Raw genomic sequence first — 18241 nt, 5'->3', positions numbered from 1 at the left:
GCCTCAGGAAATCACTGTTAAAGCAGTGCCCCTGTAGCCACACCTGGGGCTGGTCAGTGAGTTCTATTGGGCAACATTGCTCAGTAACTGGTGCTACTGTGCACTGCCCGTACTTGCCTTTTGTCTCCTCATTGTGCAAAGCTTCAGTGTGGGTGTTGTGCTCACTGCCTGCCTCTCTGTAGGGGCTGTTTAATCACAATCCTTGCAAACAATGTATTACTCATAACAGCTCTGATGCAATATGGTTACTCCTGAATGTTTGTTAAGAGGGAAGTGTAGACAGAGGAGGCCCAATCTCCCTATCCATCCACCCCGGGACCTCCCTATCTCCCTATCCACCCATCCCGGGACCTCTCTTAACTCCCCGTGCATCAGCAGATAAGGAATTGGTGGATAGCTGAGAGTCACGTTGTAATTGTGTGTGTTTGAGCACAAGAGTGAGGGCAGGTACAGTATTAATGCAAATTTAAGGATGTGTCCTGAGGGTATTCAGGCTCTTAATCAGAATGGCAAATAATTGAAGTGTCGATAAAGGACTAAACAGTGCCTGTGTAATTATCATGGGGATTGCACTGTTTTCTATTCAAATGCTTCAGATTAGACGGTAAACTGAGGTCCTGCCTCTCTGCTCAGGGGATCATTAAAGTCATAATAAATAATCAGACTGACACTCCCATTGTAGTACTGAGGGAGTGCAGCCCTGTCGGAGGTGGAGATGTTAAACCGAGGCCCCGTCTGACCCCTCTGGCGGGTGTAAAAGATCACTTGGCATTAATTTAAAGGGCCGGGATGTCCTGACCAATATTGTCCCTCCAACCAACATCACCAAAAATCTGATCATTATCTTATTGCTGTTTGTGGGAGCTTGCTGGTGTGCAAATTGGCTGCCATGTTCAAATTAAAAAGCAACTTCATTGGCTGTAAAGCACTTTGGAACATCTTGAGGTTGTGAAAGGTGCTATAGAAATGGAAGTCTTTAAATAATGGGAGAACAGTTGGACTGATATTGTGGTAAAATGAAATCAGATGGGCTGAAGGGCTTCATCTAAACCTGTCTTTAAATATGAGTGAGTGAGTGTGTAATATGTTAGTAGGTCCTCTGTGGCATTAAGGAGAAGTAAACGTGCCACAGATAGGGCAGAATTTCATGCGGCCATTTGAAGTGGGGAATGGTGGTGTGGGGGGACGAAGAGTTGTGTCGGAAACGTCCACCTGGAAATCAGCCATTGTGACGGCGGTTCCGGGTTTTGTTAGTGGCGGGAAAGCAACATGGTGGCATGAATGCCTGACGCAATGGGGAGCTTTTTAAAATTGCTCAGCAGCTCTTTTAAATGCATTGAAACGTCATTAATTGCAATCTTATGATAGGATCCCGATTGTGTGAACGGCGGGCGGCACTCTTGTGCCTTCGGGTTCACTTTCGTTAAAACCTGGCGGCAGTGAGGCGGGACCCCATATTGTAGATGGGGAAGCAGTCCTGGGCATTGCTGGACAGCGGAGGGGGGGGTGGTGGTTCGGCTGTTGTTGGACAGTGTTGCTGTGGACTCTGTAATGGGGTTCGGGGTCTCGGTGGTGGGGCGAGGGGCTCTGCAAGGGGGTTTAGGGTCTCGGGGCGGGGTGTGGTCTCTGTAATGGGGTTCGGGGTCTCGGTGGTGGGGGGTGGGCTCTGCAAGGGGGTTTGGGGAGTCTGTGAGGGTTCAGTGTGGGTGGGGTGGGGGGGTGGAATCTGTGAGGGTTACAAACAGCTGTGTGACTTGCTGTTAAGTAAAACCGCTGGAACAGAGGGAGGGCCATCAGCAAGGTTGGGTCCTGAGGTCCATCAGGGACTCTGCAGAGCGAATTGCCTAAAGCTTAGTTGCCAAGGCAGGGTTGCCTCTGCTTCGATAGGGCTCTGCAGGCCTATAGGTCACCTCGCATGGGTCTCATACAGCCTGTATTCTTGGACCCCCGTGGCGTGTTGTGGTGCCTACGATGGAGGGAGGGCCAAGAGGCAGCTGTGCTTGTCCGTGAAGCTCAATGTCAAGAGCCGCCTGCCAGGCCAAGAAGGGCCCATGTTGGCCAGGGAGTGTACCAGACACTGATCAACTAGTTCCAAATGCCTGAGCACCATTGTCAACCAAGACTGCTGCTCTGCAGAGAGGCTGTCACCGATTTATGCACCCTGCTGCAGGACGAGTTGCGATCTACGGGATTTGGGGGTCCCCTTATGCCAGTGGCTTTGAAGATCACCGTGGCCCTAAACTTCTGTGCACCTGGATCTTTCCAGGGATCCACCTGGGGACATGTGTGGGGTCTCCCAGGCAGCAGCTCACCACTGCATTAAGGAGGTGACCAGTTTCCCTGTTTCAAGAGGGCCGCCGACTGTCAGGGTCAGTCTGGTCACGCACAGTCAGGCCGAGAGGGCCATTGCGTTCAGGGCTGTCGCTGGTTTTCCCCGGGGGCAAGGTTTATGAGATTGTACATGTGGCCATCAAGGCTCCCAGAGAGCAGCCAATCGCCTTCACCAACAGGATGGGCTTCCATTCCATCAACATTCGACTGCGACCACCGAAAGCCTTGCCTGCAGCTATGTACCCGCTTCCCGGGAAGCAGCCGTGGCTCATACATACTTTGACAGTCCCCAGTGCCACAGCTTTTCAGGCCCCGCCCCCCCCTCCCCAGCTCGTCTTCAAGGATGGATTCTTGGGGACTAGGACTACCCAGACTTAGCTTCTGACGGCTGTGAGGAGCCCTTTGCAATGCAGCAGAGGAGAGGTACAACACTTGCCATGGCTGCGCCTGAGCGACCATCGAGCAGGCCATTGGGCTGCTGAAGATGAGATTCTGCTGCCTGGATCTATCTGGTGGAGCCCTGCAATAGGCCCCAGCGAGGGATTCACGAATCGTGGTGGTCTGCTGTGCTCTGCACAATCTAATGTCCTTTAGGGAAGGAAATCTGCTGTCCTTACCTGGTCTGGCCTACATGTGACTCCAGACCCACAGCAATGTGGTTAACTCTTACATGCCCTCTGAAATGGCCTAGCAAGCCACTCAGTTGTACCCAACCGCTACAAAGTCAATAAAAAGGAATGAAACCAGACGCTCCACCCGGCATCGACCTAGGCACCGGAAACGACAACGGCAAACCCAGCCCTGTCGACCCTGCAAAGTCCTCCTTACTAACATCTGGGGGCTTGTGCTAAAGTTGGGAGAGCTGTCCCACAGACTAGTCAAGCAACAGCCTGACATAGTCATACTCACGGAATCATACCTTACAGACAATGTCCCAGACACTGCCATCACCATCCCCGGGTATGTCCTGTCCGACCGGCAGGACAGACCCACCAGAGGTGGTGGCACAGTGGTATACAGTAGGGAGGGAGTTGCCCTGGGAGTCCTCAACATTGACTCCGGACCCATGAAGTCTCATGGCATCAGGTCAAACATGGGCAAGGTAACCTCCAAATGATTACCACCTACTGCCCTCCCTCAGCTGATGAGTCAGTACTCCTCCATGTTGAACATCACTTGGAGGAAGCACTGAGGGTGGCGAGGGCACAAAATGTACTCTGGGTGGAGGACTTCAATGTCCATCACCAAGAGTGGCTCGGTAGCACCACTACTGACCTAAAGGACATATCTGCTAGACTGGGTCTGCGGCAGGTGGTGGGGGAACCAACAAGAGGGAAAAACATACTTGACCTCGTCCTCACCAATCTGCCTGCCGCAGATGCATCTGTCCATGACAGTATTGGTAGGAGTGACCACCGCACAGTCCTTGTGGAGACGAAGTCCCGCCTTCACATTTGAGGATACCGTCCATCATGTGCGACACTATCACTGCTAAATGGGATAGATTTCGAACAGATCTAGCAATGCAAAACTGGGCATCAGTGAGGCGCTGTGGGCCATCAGCAGCAGCAGAATTGTATTCATCCGCAATCTGTAACCTCATGGCCCGGCATATCCCCCACTCTACCATTACCATCAAGCCAGGAGACCAACCCTGGTTCAATGAAGAGTGCAAGAGGGCATGCCAGGAACAGCACCAGGCATACCTCAAAATGAGGTGTCAACCTGGTGAAGCTACAACCCAGGACTACTTGCATGCCAAACTGCGTAAGCAGCATGTGACAGAGCTAAGCGATCCCATAACCAACGGATCAGATCTAAGCTCTGCAGTCCAGCCGCATCCAGCCATGAATGGTGGTGGACAATTAAACAACTAACTGGAGGAGGTGGCTCCACAAATATCCCCATCCTCAATGATGGGGGAGCCCAGCACATCAGTGTGAAAGATAAGACTGAAGCATTTGCAACAATCTTCAGCCAGAAGTGCCGAGTTGATGATCCATCTCGGCCTCCTCCTGAAGTCCCCAGCATCACAGATGCGAGACTTCAGCCAATTCGATTCACTCCGCGTGATATCAAGAAACGACTTAAGACACTGGATACTGCAAAAGCTATGGGCCCTGACAATATTCCGGCAATAGTACTGAAGACCTGTGTTTCAGAACTTGCCGCGCCCCTAGCCAAGCTGTTCCAGTACAGCTACAACACTGGCATCTGCCTGGCAATGTGGAAAATTGCCCAGGTATGTCCTGTACACAAAAAGCAGGACAAGTCCAACCCAGCCAATTACCTCCCCATCCGCCTACTCTCAATCATCAGTAATGTGATGGAAGGTGTCATCAACAGTGCCATCAAGCGGCACTTGCTTAGCAATACCTTGCTCAATGACGCTCTGTTTGGGTTCTGCCAGGGTCACTCAGCTCCTGACCTCATTACAGCCTTGGTTCAAACATGGACAAAAGAGCTGAACTCAAGAGGTGAGGTGAGAGTGACTGCCTTTGACATCAAGGCAGCATTTGATCGAGCATGGCATCAAGGAGCCCAAGCAAAACTGAGGTCAATGGGAATCAGGGGGAAAACTCTCCACTGGTTGGAGTCATTCCTAGCGCAAAGGAAGATGGTTGTGGTTGTTGGAGGTCAATCATCTGAGCTCCAGGACATCACTGCAGGAGTTCAAGGTAGTGTCCTCGGCCCAACCATCTTCAGCTGCTTCATCAATGACCTTCCTTCAATCATAAGGTCAGAAGTGGGGATGTTCACTGATGATTGCACAATGTTCAGCACCATTCGTGACCTGGACAATATCAAGGCTTGTGCTGATAAGTGGCAAGTAACATTCGCACCACACAAGTGCCAGGCAATGACCATCTCCAACAAGAGAGCAACTAACCATCTCCCCTTGACATTCAACGGCATTACCATCGCTGAATCCCCCACTATCAATATCCTAGGAGCGACCATTGACCAGAAACTGAACTGGAGTAGCCATATAAATACCGTGGCTACAAGAGCAGGTCAGAGGCTCGGAATCCTGAGGTGGGTAACTCACCTCCTGACTCCCCAAAGCCTGTCTACCATCTACAAGGCACAAATCAGGACTGTGATGGAATACTCTCCACTTGCCTGGATGGGTGCAGCTCCAACAACACTCAAGAAGCTCGACACCTTCCAGGACAAAGCAGCCCGCTTGATTGGCACACCATCTACAAACATTCACTCCCTCCACCACCGACGCACAGTGGCAGCAGTGTGTCCCATCTACAAGATGCACTGCACCAAGGCTCCTTAGACAGCACCTTCCAAACCCGTGACCTCTACCAACTAGAAGGACAAGAGCAGCAAATACATGGTAACACCACCACCTGCAAGTTCACCTCCAAGCCACACACCATCCTGACTTGGAACTATATCACCGTTCCTTCACTGTCGCTGGGTCAAAATCCTGGAACTCCCTTCCTAACAGCACTGTGGGTGTACCTACTCCAAATGGACTGCAGCGGTTCAAGAAGGCAGCTCAGCACCACCTTCTCAAGGGCAATTAGGGATGGGCAGTAAATGCTGGCATAGCCAGTGACGCCCACATCCCATTAATGAATTAAAAAAAAAAATCTCGCCATGCGGAGGGGGGAGGCTTTACATGACTGAGATGCCTGAGCGACACTCATCCACCGACAAGGAGGATGCAGAGGAAGGAGAGGAGTAAGCAGCAATGGATGTTGAAAACACAATGCTGGAGGGCAGACAGGTTGAGAGATGCGAAAAGGAGGCAAGAGACATCTGATAATTACCCCTTTCCAGCCGCCCTGATGTCCAGTGACTGAGAATGTCATAAAGACCCCCCTTCAGGCATGAATTCTGTCGCCGCCTCCTTTCCGTTTTTGTTCCAGGACTTGTGACCAGTAGTGACCATGGGAGAACATATGTTAATAAAGGCTGTCATCACATTGGCGTTTCACTAAGGGGAAGGCCAGCAACTCACATTTAAGGCCTAATAGACATGGCTCTCAGACAATGATGGCTAACGATTTGAACAAAGGATCTTTTAATTAACACAAAACATATAGGGTACATTCATCGGATTGTGGCTATGTGCTCCTGTTAGTCTGTTTGCAGTTGCTTCTATGCAGTGTGATCCTGGTAGTAGCAGCTGGGCTGGAGGCAGGCCGCTGATCAGGCTGCCCCTTGGCCTGTGATGACTTCGGCGGGCGTCCTCTGGCTGCCTAAGACCTGGAAGGCCCCCGGCTGCCTGGGGGTGTCCTGGACTGGTGCAGGATTCTCCTCCGGGCATCGTGGCTGCTGGAGTCGGGCTCACTGGTGGAGGGGCTGAGGAGCAGGTGTCCACACTCTGAGCACCCTGAGGTCAGGCTCTCCTCCTCGCTTTGAAGGCTCTCGAGCCTTCCTGTTCATGGCCAAGACGATGGTGGACAGGTCTGTGTGCATCTGTGGGGTTGGGCTCTCCATGAGTGTTGCCAACAGTCATGGCATGGTTGGACTCCTCCATCGTCTGCTCATGGCTGTGCATGGCCTCTGGTATCTCTGGCAGATGTTGCCCTATCCTTCTTTGCAACTCCAGCATGACCAGTGCTGTCAACACCAGAGGCTCATCACTCTGGGGCTCAGGCTTGGGCCTGGCCACCCACAGTCTTCTGACTGTCAGAGGCTTAGGTTGTCTCAGCCTCAGCCAGCTGCATGGGCGTGTGTGCGGTGATCTCACCAGCTTGTGACCCTGATTTTAATGCTGACCGATTAACCAGCGAGGTGAAAGTATCTGCACTGGTGGAGGGTGCAGGAGAGTGATGGGACGGTGCGTTCTCTGTGGTGGTCCTCCTCCGAGGTGGACAGCTGCTCCGCCTGTGACTGTGGACCCTGCATGAAAGAACACAAAACACGTGTGGGTTAGGCTGTGCAGATCTCCTGATGCCAACCATGCGTAGTGTGGGTCTCCAACATTAGTGAGCATGATGACTGGAGCCAATGCTCACTCTCTTGCACGGGGTCTCCAGTCTCCCCATTGAAATTGCGCAGCCACCAGCTCCAAGGCCTCTTGGTCGGCGGAGGTGAGTGGACATAGATCTGGGATTCCTCCTTCAGCCCAGGACATCTGCCTCCTGTTATGGACCCTCTTGTCCTGCAAGAGGAAAGATGGCGATAGTAGTGAATGGCAGAGAGATCAACATGATAGTTCTTCTCATATCAGCCCCCCCCCCCCGTCCTCTACTGGGGGGGATCTGCTGAATCTCATGCCGACACTTGCTGTCAGGGGAGTGAAGGGTGGGCGAGCTATGAAGGAAGGTGGCCTTTGACTGAGATAGCCGTGCATCTGTCAGGAAGAATCAAAACCCTAGGCACTCAGCCAATGCAGTGTTGCTACCCTCCCAATGTCACGCAACCTCCCACGTAGTCACATGTAAAGGTCACGAAGGCGAGTGGTATGGAGCACTCACCTTGGCAGAACACAGGAGGTCATTGACCCTCTTCCTGCACTGCGGGTACGTATTTCAGTGCAGGAGGGGGAGCGGGGTCAAACTAATATGATTGGTGGAGGGGATGGTGGGAAGGGTTAAAGGTAAAAGTTTATGAACTTTGGGTGGGGGGGGGGTGGTGTAAGGTCAGGTACACAAGTATTTTGTGGGGGGGTGGGGGGAGAGCGCACGGAATTGAGTATCTGTTTATTAGGGGGTGGGGGATGGGCTAGAAACATTCATTTAATTTTTTTAAATAAAGTTTAATTCAATTTTTCTTTAAATATTTAAATTGTCATTTCGGGCTCACAGCCCTTTTAAAAATAACATTGGCGCCTACACAGTGGTACCTGACGTCGTTGCCGGGGACAGACCGCCCGACCTCGCCCGGGGGGCGGGGGGTGGGTGGGGTGGGGGGGGGGGGTCTGTCCCGGTCATTTAAATGAGCTGCTGCGTTCAGTATGGCGGTGGCTGCGCAGCGAGGGGTCCGCACTGCACCACGACGATGTAAACTTCATCCCACAATGTGTGACTTTAAAATGGGAACCAGATTTACGTCTGGGTTGAGCATGCCCTGCTCCCTCATCCTGCTTTACCCGATCTGGATTCGGAGCGTGTGTGTGTGTGTGTAATATCTCAAGAGAATGACTCATACTACAGATGTCAAGTTCATTTATACCTGTGGTGTGTTCGCTTTAATTATAGTTCAGCACATGGACCCTAACGGAACACAGCTGGAGCCAGATCTCTCTCAGCAGGACACCCCGTGTCTGATAGTGGAAGATTCGCAGCCAGAGAGCGTGCTGTCGGAAGATGATCCTGAACGGAGCTACCGACACCTGCAAGCCAGGTGTCTGTCGAACTTGCAGTCCCGCACACAGAGTCCCGTACTGGTGAGTACACCCAGATCTTTATCCTTCATTAATCTCATTGGTGTTCCACTGTGTACAAATCAGCAAACCGCTTCTGTTCTTTGTGTGTTTTTTTTTCTACTTTTCTTCTCTTCCCTGCTTCCCCCACCTCTCCCATTTCCATCCCACTGAAGGTGCTGTGGAAGAGCTAGCAGGAGCACAATGGACTGAATGGCCTCCTTCAGTGCTGTAATCATTCTGTGGCTGTACCATGCCGTCCTGTGCTTCACCCAAAAGTCCATTCTTCATGTGACAGCGAGTGCTATTTGACTGTGTGGGAATCATGCTGAGCTCTGCCTTACTTTGACTCAGATTTTCCTGTGCAGCGGGTGGGTCACTGGATGGCGATCAGTCTGGGCTGAGTTTCACTGTGACAGCCCAGGGGTGCTGAATTGCTGCGTTGGCTGAGATCAACTTACTCCACATAGATCTGACGATTTAAATTCAATTAATTAATTTTAAAAATGCCTTGACTTGAAAGCTAGTTTCAGTAATGGTGCGATTAAGCTATCATCAATTATCGTAAAAACCCATCTGGTTCACTAATGTCCTTTAGGGAAGGGGAGATGAGAACCTTTTACATAGGCAAGTTGTTGTGATCTGGAATGCGCTGCCTGGAAAGGCGGGGGAAACAGAGTCAGTAGTAACTTTTAAAAGGGAGTTGGATGAATACATGAACAAGTAAGATTTCCGGGGATGAGAGGAAAGAATGGGGGGTGAAACTCATTGTATTGCTCGTTAAAAGAGCTGGCACAGACACGAAGGGCCGAATGGCCTCCTTCTGTACCATCTGATTGAGAGTTCGTCCGGTGTGTCTGTGACTGCTGTGTTTCACTCACACAACAATAGTGATTTCACTTCCCAAGCACTCATTGTACATGACCCCCTTTGGGGCATTTCTCACAGAGGTGATAAGGCGCTATTTAAATGCAAGTTCTAAGTTGTCTATCTTGTTTACTCTTCCCTTTTTTAAGTATCTTCGTAGAATGTGCAGCACAGAAACAGGCTCGGGTGGACTCTGCACCACTCGAGCCTCCTCCCACCCTCCTTCATCTTTCCCTAACAGTATAACCTTCTACTCCTTTCTCCCTTACACTTATCCAGCTTCCCCTTAAATGCATCTGTATTATTGACCTTAACCACTCCCTGTGGTAGCGAGTTCTACATGCGAGCCACCCTGGGTAAAGTAGTTTTGCTTGAATTCCCAACAGGATTTATTAGTGACTTTATGTTATTCCTGAAGGAGAATTCTCCGGAAAGTGATTTGCTGATTTGTGCGTTCAGTCAGTGTGTGGATTTGATTTGATGTGTGCGAGTGCCTCAGACTCTTTGCTGCCTCTGTGTTGTATGTTCCAGGAGCTGATTGCAGGCCCACTGGCAGCCAAGACTTCAGCTGGAGGTGAGGAGGAGCCAGCTGATCAGAAGGAAATGCATCAGAGAGGTGAGAGCCCGTGGAACCGGGGTTAAAATGTCACCGGTAAACTCGCTGGGGCAGATTTATGAACATGTATTTGTGAGATTGCTTGGGGGCACTTTGGCTCAGTGGTAGTGCTCTCGCCTCTGAATCAGAAGCTTGTGGGTTCAAGTCCCAGGACTTGAGCATAAAAATCTCAGCTGAGTGTAGTACTGAGGGAGTACAGCACTGTTGGGGGGAGGGGGGTTGCCATTTTTTGTTGGGATATTAAACTGAGGCCCTGTCTGCCCCCTCAGGTGAATGTAAAAGATTCCATGGCACCATTTCAAAGAAGAGCAGGGGAGTTCTCCCTAGTGTCCTGGCCAATGTTTATCCCTCAACCAACATCGCTAAAACAGATTATTTGGCTGTTATCACATTGCCGCTTGTGGGAGCTTGCTGTGCGCAGATTGGCTGGTCCGACATTACAACAGTGACTACCCTTCAAAAGTATTTCATTGGCTGTAAAGCACTTTGGGAATTCCTGAGGTTGTGAAAGGTGCTATATAAATGCAAGTTTTTTGTTAAAAAGGTTACTGAGCATTCCTGGTATGTTCCGGGGGAAGAGGTCACCATTGTAAATCTGTGATTTACTGGGATGGGGGAGGGGTGGAAGTTGGCATTGAGTGAGTGGGGCAAGTTGGACCAAAGAAAGATGGATCAGAGTATTTTCTTAATGGTGAGACGCTCAGAACTGTGAAGGAGCAGAGAGATTTAGGGGGTCCATGGTACAAAAAATAATTTAAAAAGGCTAATGGAATGTTAATCTCTATCTTGGGGAGGTGGGGACTGGAATACAGAGGGATAGAAGTTACGTTTTGGCTGTACAGAGCTCTTGTTCGGCCCCAAGAGGACAATCTAGGCAAGTGACTTTAACTTATCGGGGTAGCTGTGAGGATATTATCGTCACAGGGACGGATGAAGGGCTGCCTTTGCTTGGGTACAATGCTTTATTTTTGTAAAGTTCGAGCTGTGTATAGAGAAAGGGAGGTCTAGGGTGGGCCCATTGTCTCGTCACCATTATTGAGTTGATAGAAAGATGGCTTGAGGTGTCAGCTGTGGCTCAGTGGGTCGCACTGTCACCTCTGAGTCAGAAGATTGTGTGTTCTGTTCTCTGCATCACACCTCCAGAAGCAGAGATTGGCTTTAGAGGGAGTGAAGTGCAGATTCACCAGAATGATACCGGGGCTAATCGGGTTACATTATGCAGACAGGTTGTGTAGACTAAGCTATATTCTATAACTATATTCCCTGGCGTATACAAGATTAAGGGATGATCTAATTGAGCTGTTTAAGATGATTAAAGGATTTGGTTGGATAGATAGAGAGAAACTATTCCTCTGGTGGGGGAAATCCAAACAATGTGGGGGGGTGGGGGGCACAACCTTAAAATTAGAGGCAAGCCATTGAGGGGTGACATCAGGAAGCAGTTCTTCACACAGAGGAGGTGCGAATCTGGAACTCTTTTTTTTTCTCCCCCCCTCCCCCCCCCCCCCCCCCCCCCCCCCCCCCAGAAGCAGCTGAGGCTTGGGGGGGGGGGGGGTGGTCAAGTGAAAATTTCAAAACTGAGATTGATCGATTTTTGTAGGGTAAGGGGATTAAGGGCTACGGAACCAAGGCAGGGAGATAGTTACAATGCAGATCAGCCAAGATCTAATTGAATGCCAGAACAGTCTCGAGGGGCTGAATGGTCTCCTCGTCTTCCTAATGTCAACTTTTAAAAGTCAATGGGTGATTTGACTGAAGATATTTTAGCATCGGGTGATGGGCTGTGATTCAGTTGATTTGATGGAGGTACCAGGCCCTGACTCTTCCTCTCCTCAAAATAACTTAATTCAGCAATTCCACAATATAATGATGGACAACCATTTGGTGCAAGTACTGGAGGGGTGTGTTTGAAATCATAAACTTTCTCACCAGTTCAAATCGCTGAGGGTGATGGAGGGATTCTCGTAGTCCTGTCACTGCAGTGCAGCAGACAACAAGGCAAATGATTAGCCAAAGAGAAAGCTTCCCATCTGATGAAAGGGGCAGTGTGGGGGATGGGACCTCCATGTCAATTCGAATAAGGGTCGGTCACTTCATTGGCAAAGGCAGAAGGATCCTGGTTAAATGGACATCTTGGTGGCATTGGTCTGCCCCCTTGACTCCTGCCCTCCTCCAACTCCCACATACCTCAAAAGTTGCGTCAGAAGATCGCATCATTAAACTCCTCTGGTAACCAGGAACGGCTGTTCACTTCCTTCTGTGCTCCATTTTTTCTCCCCCACAGTTGCGGGTGCCATGGAAACAACTACAGGTCAGAGGTCGGGTGAGCGGTCCATTCCCTCGACTGAAGATCTGCCACGACCAAATGGCCAAACCAGGCAAGTGGGTTTAACTCCTCATGGTAGATGTGAGGGAAGGATTCTTATCTTCGTCACAGGGATAGATGAAGGGCTGCCTTTGCTTGGGTACAATGCTTTATCTTTGTAAAACTCAAGCGGAGGTCTAGCAAGGAGCCACTGCCCCCATTGTCTAGTCACCATTATTGAGTTGATATAAAGATGACTTCAGGTGTCAGCCATGTCTCAATGGGTAGCACTCTCACCTCCTGAGTCAAAAGATTTTGGGTTCAAGCCCCAGTCCAGAAACTTGAGCTCAAAATCCAGGCTGATGCTCCAGTGCAGTACTGAGGGAGTGCAGCACTGTCGGAGGTGCTGCCTTTCAGTTGAGATGTTAAGCAGAGACCCTGTCTGTTCTATCAGGTAGACATGTAAGAAGAGCAGGGGAGTTCTCCTGGGTGTTGTGGCCATATTTTACACCTCAACGAACATTACTAAAACAGGTGATCTGGTCATTATCACGCCGCTGTTTGTGAGATCTTGCTGTGCACAAATTGGCTGCCGCGTTTCCTACATTACTACAGTGGCTACACTTCAAAAGTGCTTCATTGGCTGTAAAGCACTTTGGGATGCCTTGAGGTTGTGAAAGGTGCTATAGAAATGTAAGTAATTTTTACCTCAGTGAAGACTCTCCAAGAGCTGATCGAGGCAGTTTTAGTGAAGTCGTTAACTGGGTGATTGATTTATTTTCTCTTTTCCCCACCGGCCACCACCTCCCCCACTACTGCCTCCTGTAGGCACAGACCTAGAGTCCTTGCCTCTCACTTTTTTTTTAGAACATTACAGCGCAGTACAGGCCCTTCGGCCCTCGATGTTGCGCCGACCTGTGAAACCATCTGACCTACACTATTCCATTTTCATCCATATGTCTATCCAATGACCACTTAAATGCCCTTAAAGTTGGCGAGTCTACTACTGTTGCAGGCAGGGCGTTCCATGCCCCTACTACTCTCTGAGTAAAGAAACTACCTCTGACATCTGTCCTATATCTATCTTCTTTGGCCTCCTTGTCTCGAGAGACAATGGGTAAGCGCCTGGAGGTGGTCAGTGGTTTGTGGAGCAGCGCCTGGAGTGGCTATAAAGGACAATTCTAGAGTTTAGATTAGATTAGAGATACAGCACTGAAACAGGTCCTTCGGCCCACCGAGTCTGTGCCGACCATCAACCACCCATTTATACTCTTTTGGGCCTCCTTATCTCGAGAGACAATGGATACGCGCCTGGAGGTGGTCAGTGGTTTGTGAAGCAGCGCCTGGAGTGGCTATAAAGGCCAATTCTGGAGTGACAGGCTCTTCCACAGGTGCTGCAGAGAAATTTGTTTGTTGGGGCTGTTGCACAGTTGGCTCTCCCCTTGCGCCTCTGTCTTTTTTCCTGCCAACTACTAAGTCTCTTCGACTCGCCACAATTTAGCCCTGTCTTTATGGCTGCCCGCCAGCTCTGGCGAATGCTGGCAACTGACTCCCACGACTTGTGATCAATGTCACACGATTTCATGTCGCGTTTGCAGACGTCTTTATAACGGAGACATGGACGGCCGGTGGGTCTGATACCAGTGGCGAGCTCGCTGTACAATGTGTCTTTGGGGATCCTGCCATCTTCCATGCGGCTCACATGGCCAAGCCATCTCAAGCGCCGCTGACTCAGTAGTGTGTATAAGTTGGGGGTGTTGGCCGCTTCAAGGACTTCTGTGTTGGAGATATAGTCCTGCCACCTGATGCCAAGTATTCTCCGAAGGCAGCGAAGATGGAATGAATTGAGACGTCGCTCTTGGCTGGCATACGTTGTCCAGGCCTCGCTGCCGTAGAGCAAGGTACTGAGGACACAGGCCTGATACACTCAGACTTTTGTGTTCCGTGTCAGTGCGCCATTTTCCCACACTCTCTTGGCCAGTCTGGACATAGCAGTGGAAGCCTTACCCATGCGCTTGTTGATTTCTGCATCTAGAGACAGGTTACTGGTGATAGTTGAGCCTAGGTAGGTGAACGCATGAACCACTTCCACTTAACCCCTCAACTTAAAGCTATGTCCCCTCGTGTTTGCCATCACCATCTGAGGAAAAAGACTCTCACTATCCACCCTATCTAACCCTCTGATTATCTTATATGTCTCTATTAAGTCACCTCTCCTCCTCCTTCTCTCCAACGAAAACAACCTCAAGTCCCTCAGCCTTTCCTCGTAAGACTTTCCCTCCATACCAGGCAACATCCTAGTAAATCTCCTCTGCACCCTTTCCAAAGCTTCCACATCCTTCCTATAATGCGGTGACCAGAACTGCACGCAATACTCCAGGTGCGGTCTCACCAGAGTTTTGTACAGCTGCAGCATGACCTCGTGGCTCCGAAACTCGATCCCCCTACTAATAAAAGCTAACACACCATATGCCTTCTTAACAGCCCTATTAACCTGGGTAGCAACTTTCAGGGATTTATGTACCTGGACACCAAGATCTCTCTGCTCATCTACACTACCAAGAATCTTCCCATTAGCCCAGTACTCTGCATTCCTGTTACTCCTTCCAAAGTGAATCACCTCACACTTTTCCACATTAAACTCCATTTGCCATCTCTCAGCCCAGCTCTGCAGCCTATCTATGTCCCTCTGTAACCTACAACATCCTTCGGCACTATCCACAACTCCACCGACCTTCGTGTCATCCGCAAATTTACTAACCCACCCTTCTACACCCTCTTCTAGGTCATTTATAAAAATGACAAACAGCAGTGGCCCCAAAACAGATCCTTGCAGTACACCACTAGTAACTAAACTCCAGGGTGAACATTTGCCATCAACCACCACCCTCTGTCTTCTTTCAGCTAGCCAATTTCTGATCCAAAGCTCTAAATCACCTTCAACCCCATACCTCCGTATTTTCTGCGATAGCCTACCGTGGGGAACCTTATCAAACGCCTTACTGAAATCCATATACACCACATCCACTGCTTTACTCTCATCCACCTGTTTGGTCACCTTCTCGAAAAACTCAATAAGGTTTGTGAGGCACGACCTACCCTTCACAAAACCGTGCTGACTATCGCTAATGAACTTATTCTTTTCAAGATGATTATAAATCCTGTCTCTTATAACCTTTTCCAACATTTTACCCACAACCGAAGTAAGGCTCACAGGTCTATAATTACCAGGGCTGTCTCTACTCCCCTTCTTGAACAAGGGGACAACATTTGCTATCCTCCAGTCTTCCGGCACTATTCCTGTCGACAATGACGACATAAAGATCAAGGACAAAGGCTCTGCAATCCCCTCCCTGGCTTCCCAGAGAATCCTAGGATAAATCCCATCTGGCCCAGGGGACTTAGCAATTTTGGAAAGTGTGAAAATAGATAAGTCCTCCTCCTTGTGAACCTCAATCCCATCTAGCCTAGTAGTCTGTATCTCAGTATTCTCCTCGACAACATTTTCTTTCTCTACTGTAAATACTGACGAAAAATATTCATTTAACGCTTCCCCTATCTCCTCTGATTCCACACACAACTTCCCACTACTATCCTTGATTGGCCCTAATCTAACTCTAGTCATTCTTTTATTCCTGATATACCTATAGAAAGCCTTAGGGTTTTCCCTGATCCGATCCACCAATGACTTCTCGTGTCCTCTCCCTGCTCTTCTTAGCTCTCCCTTTAGATCCTTCCTGGCTAGCTTGTAACTCTCAAGTGCCCGAACTGAGCCTTCACGTCTCATCCTAACATAAGCCGCCTTCTTCCTCTTGACAAGCGCTTCAACTTCTTTAGTAAACCACGGCTCCCTCGCTCGACAACTTCCTCCCTGCCTGACAGGTACATACTTATCAAGGACACGCAGTAGCTGCTCCTTGAATAAGCTCCTCATTTCGATTGTTCCCATCCCCTGCAGTTTCCTTCGCCATCCTACGCATCCTAAATCTTGCCTAATTGCATCATAATTTCCTTTCCCCCAGCTATAATTCTTGCCCTGCGGTATATACCTGTCCCTGCCCATCGCTAAGGTAAACCTAACCGAATTGTGATCACTATCACCAAAGTGCTCACCTACATCTAAATCTAACACCTGGCCGGGTTCATTACCCAGTACCAAATCCAATGTGGCATCGCCCCTGGTTGGCCTGTCTACATACTGTGTCAGAAAACCCTCCTGCACACACTGGACAAAAACTGACCCATCTGAAGTACTCGAACTATAGTATTTCCAGTCAATATTTGGAAAGTTAAAGTCCCCATAACAACTACCCTGTTACTCTCGCCCCTGTCGAGAATCATCTTCGCTATCCTTTCCTCTACATCTCTGGAACTAATTTACAATAGATGTCTCCGGGGATAGGTTGAATAGTGAGGCTGACTAGGGTTTTTTGTTTAACAAGCATTGTAGACCACTCCCCAGTATGGTGGAGCGTTCCTATCATCCCTGCCTTTTTCCGTGTAATCGTTTGGACAGGAATACTTGAAGACCTCCATTTAAAGGAAGCAGTGTGTTAATTTCTTTCTTGTTACTCCAGCAGTGCTCTCAACACTCACCCCAGCCCGCAAGAGGAAGAAGGTGAAAGTAGAGACGTCGCAGATTCAACAACCAACTCTGTTGGTCCTGAAGGTAGAATTGGGCCTGTTAATGACGGGTGGAGCAATCCGGGGGCCGTGGTCACTGACTGTCGATGGGTGTGTGTGTGTCTGTGGGGGGGGGGGGGGGAGGGGGGATGGTTGGCGGGTGGCGTCAGGATGAGGGATGTTGATGCCAGAGAATGGACCACTTTCCATTTCCAGCTTCCAGCCAGTGTCAATATCGAGTGTCCTTTTAGGTCAGGTACTGCCCGTGTTCAATGCAGTTTGAAGCCCCCTCTCTTCCGGCTCAGTAATATACCTTGGCCCCAACCTCAGAAATGGACCATCAGTGTAACATCTTCCCATGTCCCACAGCTGCTGTCCTGTGGATCCTCTGAGTGGGATTGCTCAGGGCTGTGTGGCCATAGGAACAGGAGGAGGCCCTTCAGCCCATTGGGCTGATGTGTACCTCAACTGCATCTACCTGTCTTTGCGCCCTATCCCTTGATACTCTTACCACACAATAATCTATCAATCTCAGTCCTGGAAGCTCCAGTTGACTCCCAGCATCTACAGCCTTTAGGGAGACAGTTCCAGATCTCCACTCCCCTTTGTGTGACGAAATGACGTCACTCCTAAATGGCTTAGCTCTCATTTTAAAACTATGTCCTCTTGTTCTTGATTTCCCCACCAGAAGAAATAATTTTTCATGATCATCTCTATCGAACCGCTTTATAACATTTTAAACAGATCATTCCTTAATCTTCTAAACTCAAGAGAATACAAGCAAACGTTTCATAAGAACATAAGAAGTAGGAGCAGGAGTAGGCCATTCAGCCCCTTGAGTCTGCTCCGTCATTCAGTAAGATCATGGCTGATCTGGTTGTGGCCTTCGTTTTCGTGCCTGCCTCCCCTCATGACCCTTGATTCACTTGTAGATCAAAAATACGTCTTACTCGGCCTTAAATATATTCAATGACCCAGCCTCCACCGCTCTCTGGGTAGAGAATTCCAAAGACTAACAACCCTCAGAGAGGAAATTCCTCCTCATCTGCGTCTTAAATGGGAGGACCCTTATTTTGAAAGTCTGCCTCCTAGTTCTAGATTTCCCCCGTGAGGGGGAACATCCTCTCAACATCTACCCTGTCAAGCCCCCTCAGAATCTTTTATGTTT

The 18241-nt window shown here is 49.6% G+C and overlaps 1 protein-coding gene across 5 annotated transcripts in view; it reads left to right on the top strand.

The window, feature by feature from the left end:
* tp53bp1 (tumor protein p53 binding protein, 1) overlaps positions 1–18241 on the top strand; it is a 119709-nt gene that overhangs the window by 10476 nt on the left and 90992 nt on the right. For 4 of the 5 annotated variants that reach the window (XM_068015553.1, XM_068015554.1, XM_068015551.1 and 1 more), the window contains exons 2-5: positions 8499–8686; positions 10061–10145; positions 12430–12523; positions 17028–17119. In XM_068015553.1, coding sequence (XP_067871654.1) covers positions 8507–8686; positions 10061–10145; positions 12430–12523; positions 17028–17119 — 451 coding nt within the window. In that variant the 5' untranslated portion in view covers positions 8499–8506. The remainder of the gene's footprint in view (positions 1–8498; positions 8687–10060; positions 10146–12429; positions 12524–17027; positions 17120–18241) is intronic. The other variant, XM_068015552.1, reaches the window with a different exon arrangement.

The sequence above is a fragment of the Heterodontus francisci genome, chromosome 35 (genome assembly GCF_036365525.1).
Source record: "Heterodontus francisci isolate sHetFra1 chromosome 35, sHetFra1.hap1, whole genome shotgun sequence".
Classification (NCBI taxonomy): domain Eukaryota; kingdom Metazoa; phylum Chordata; class Chondrichthyes; order Heterodontiformes; family Heterodontidae; genus Heterodontus; species Heterodontus francisci.
The sequence above is the reverse complement of the archived record's forward strand: the minus strand, read 5'-3'. Positions and strand labels throughout refer to the sequence as shown.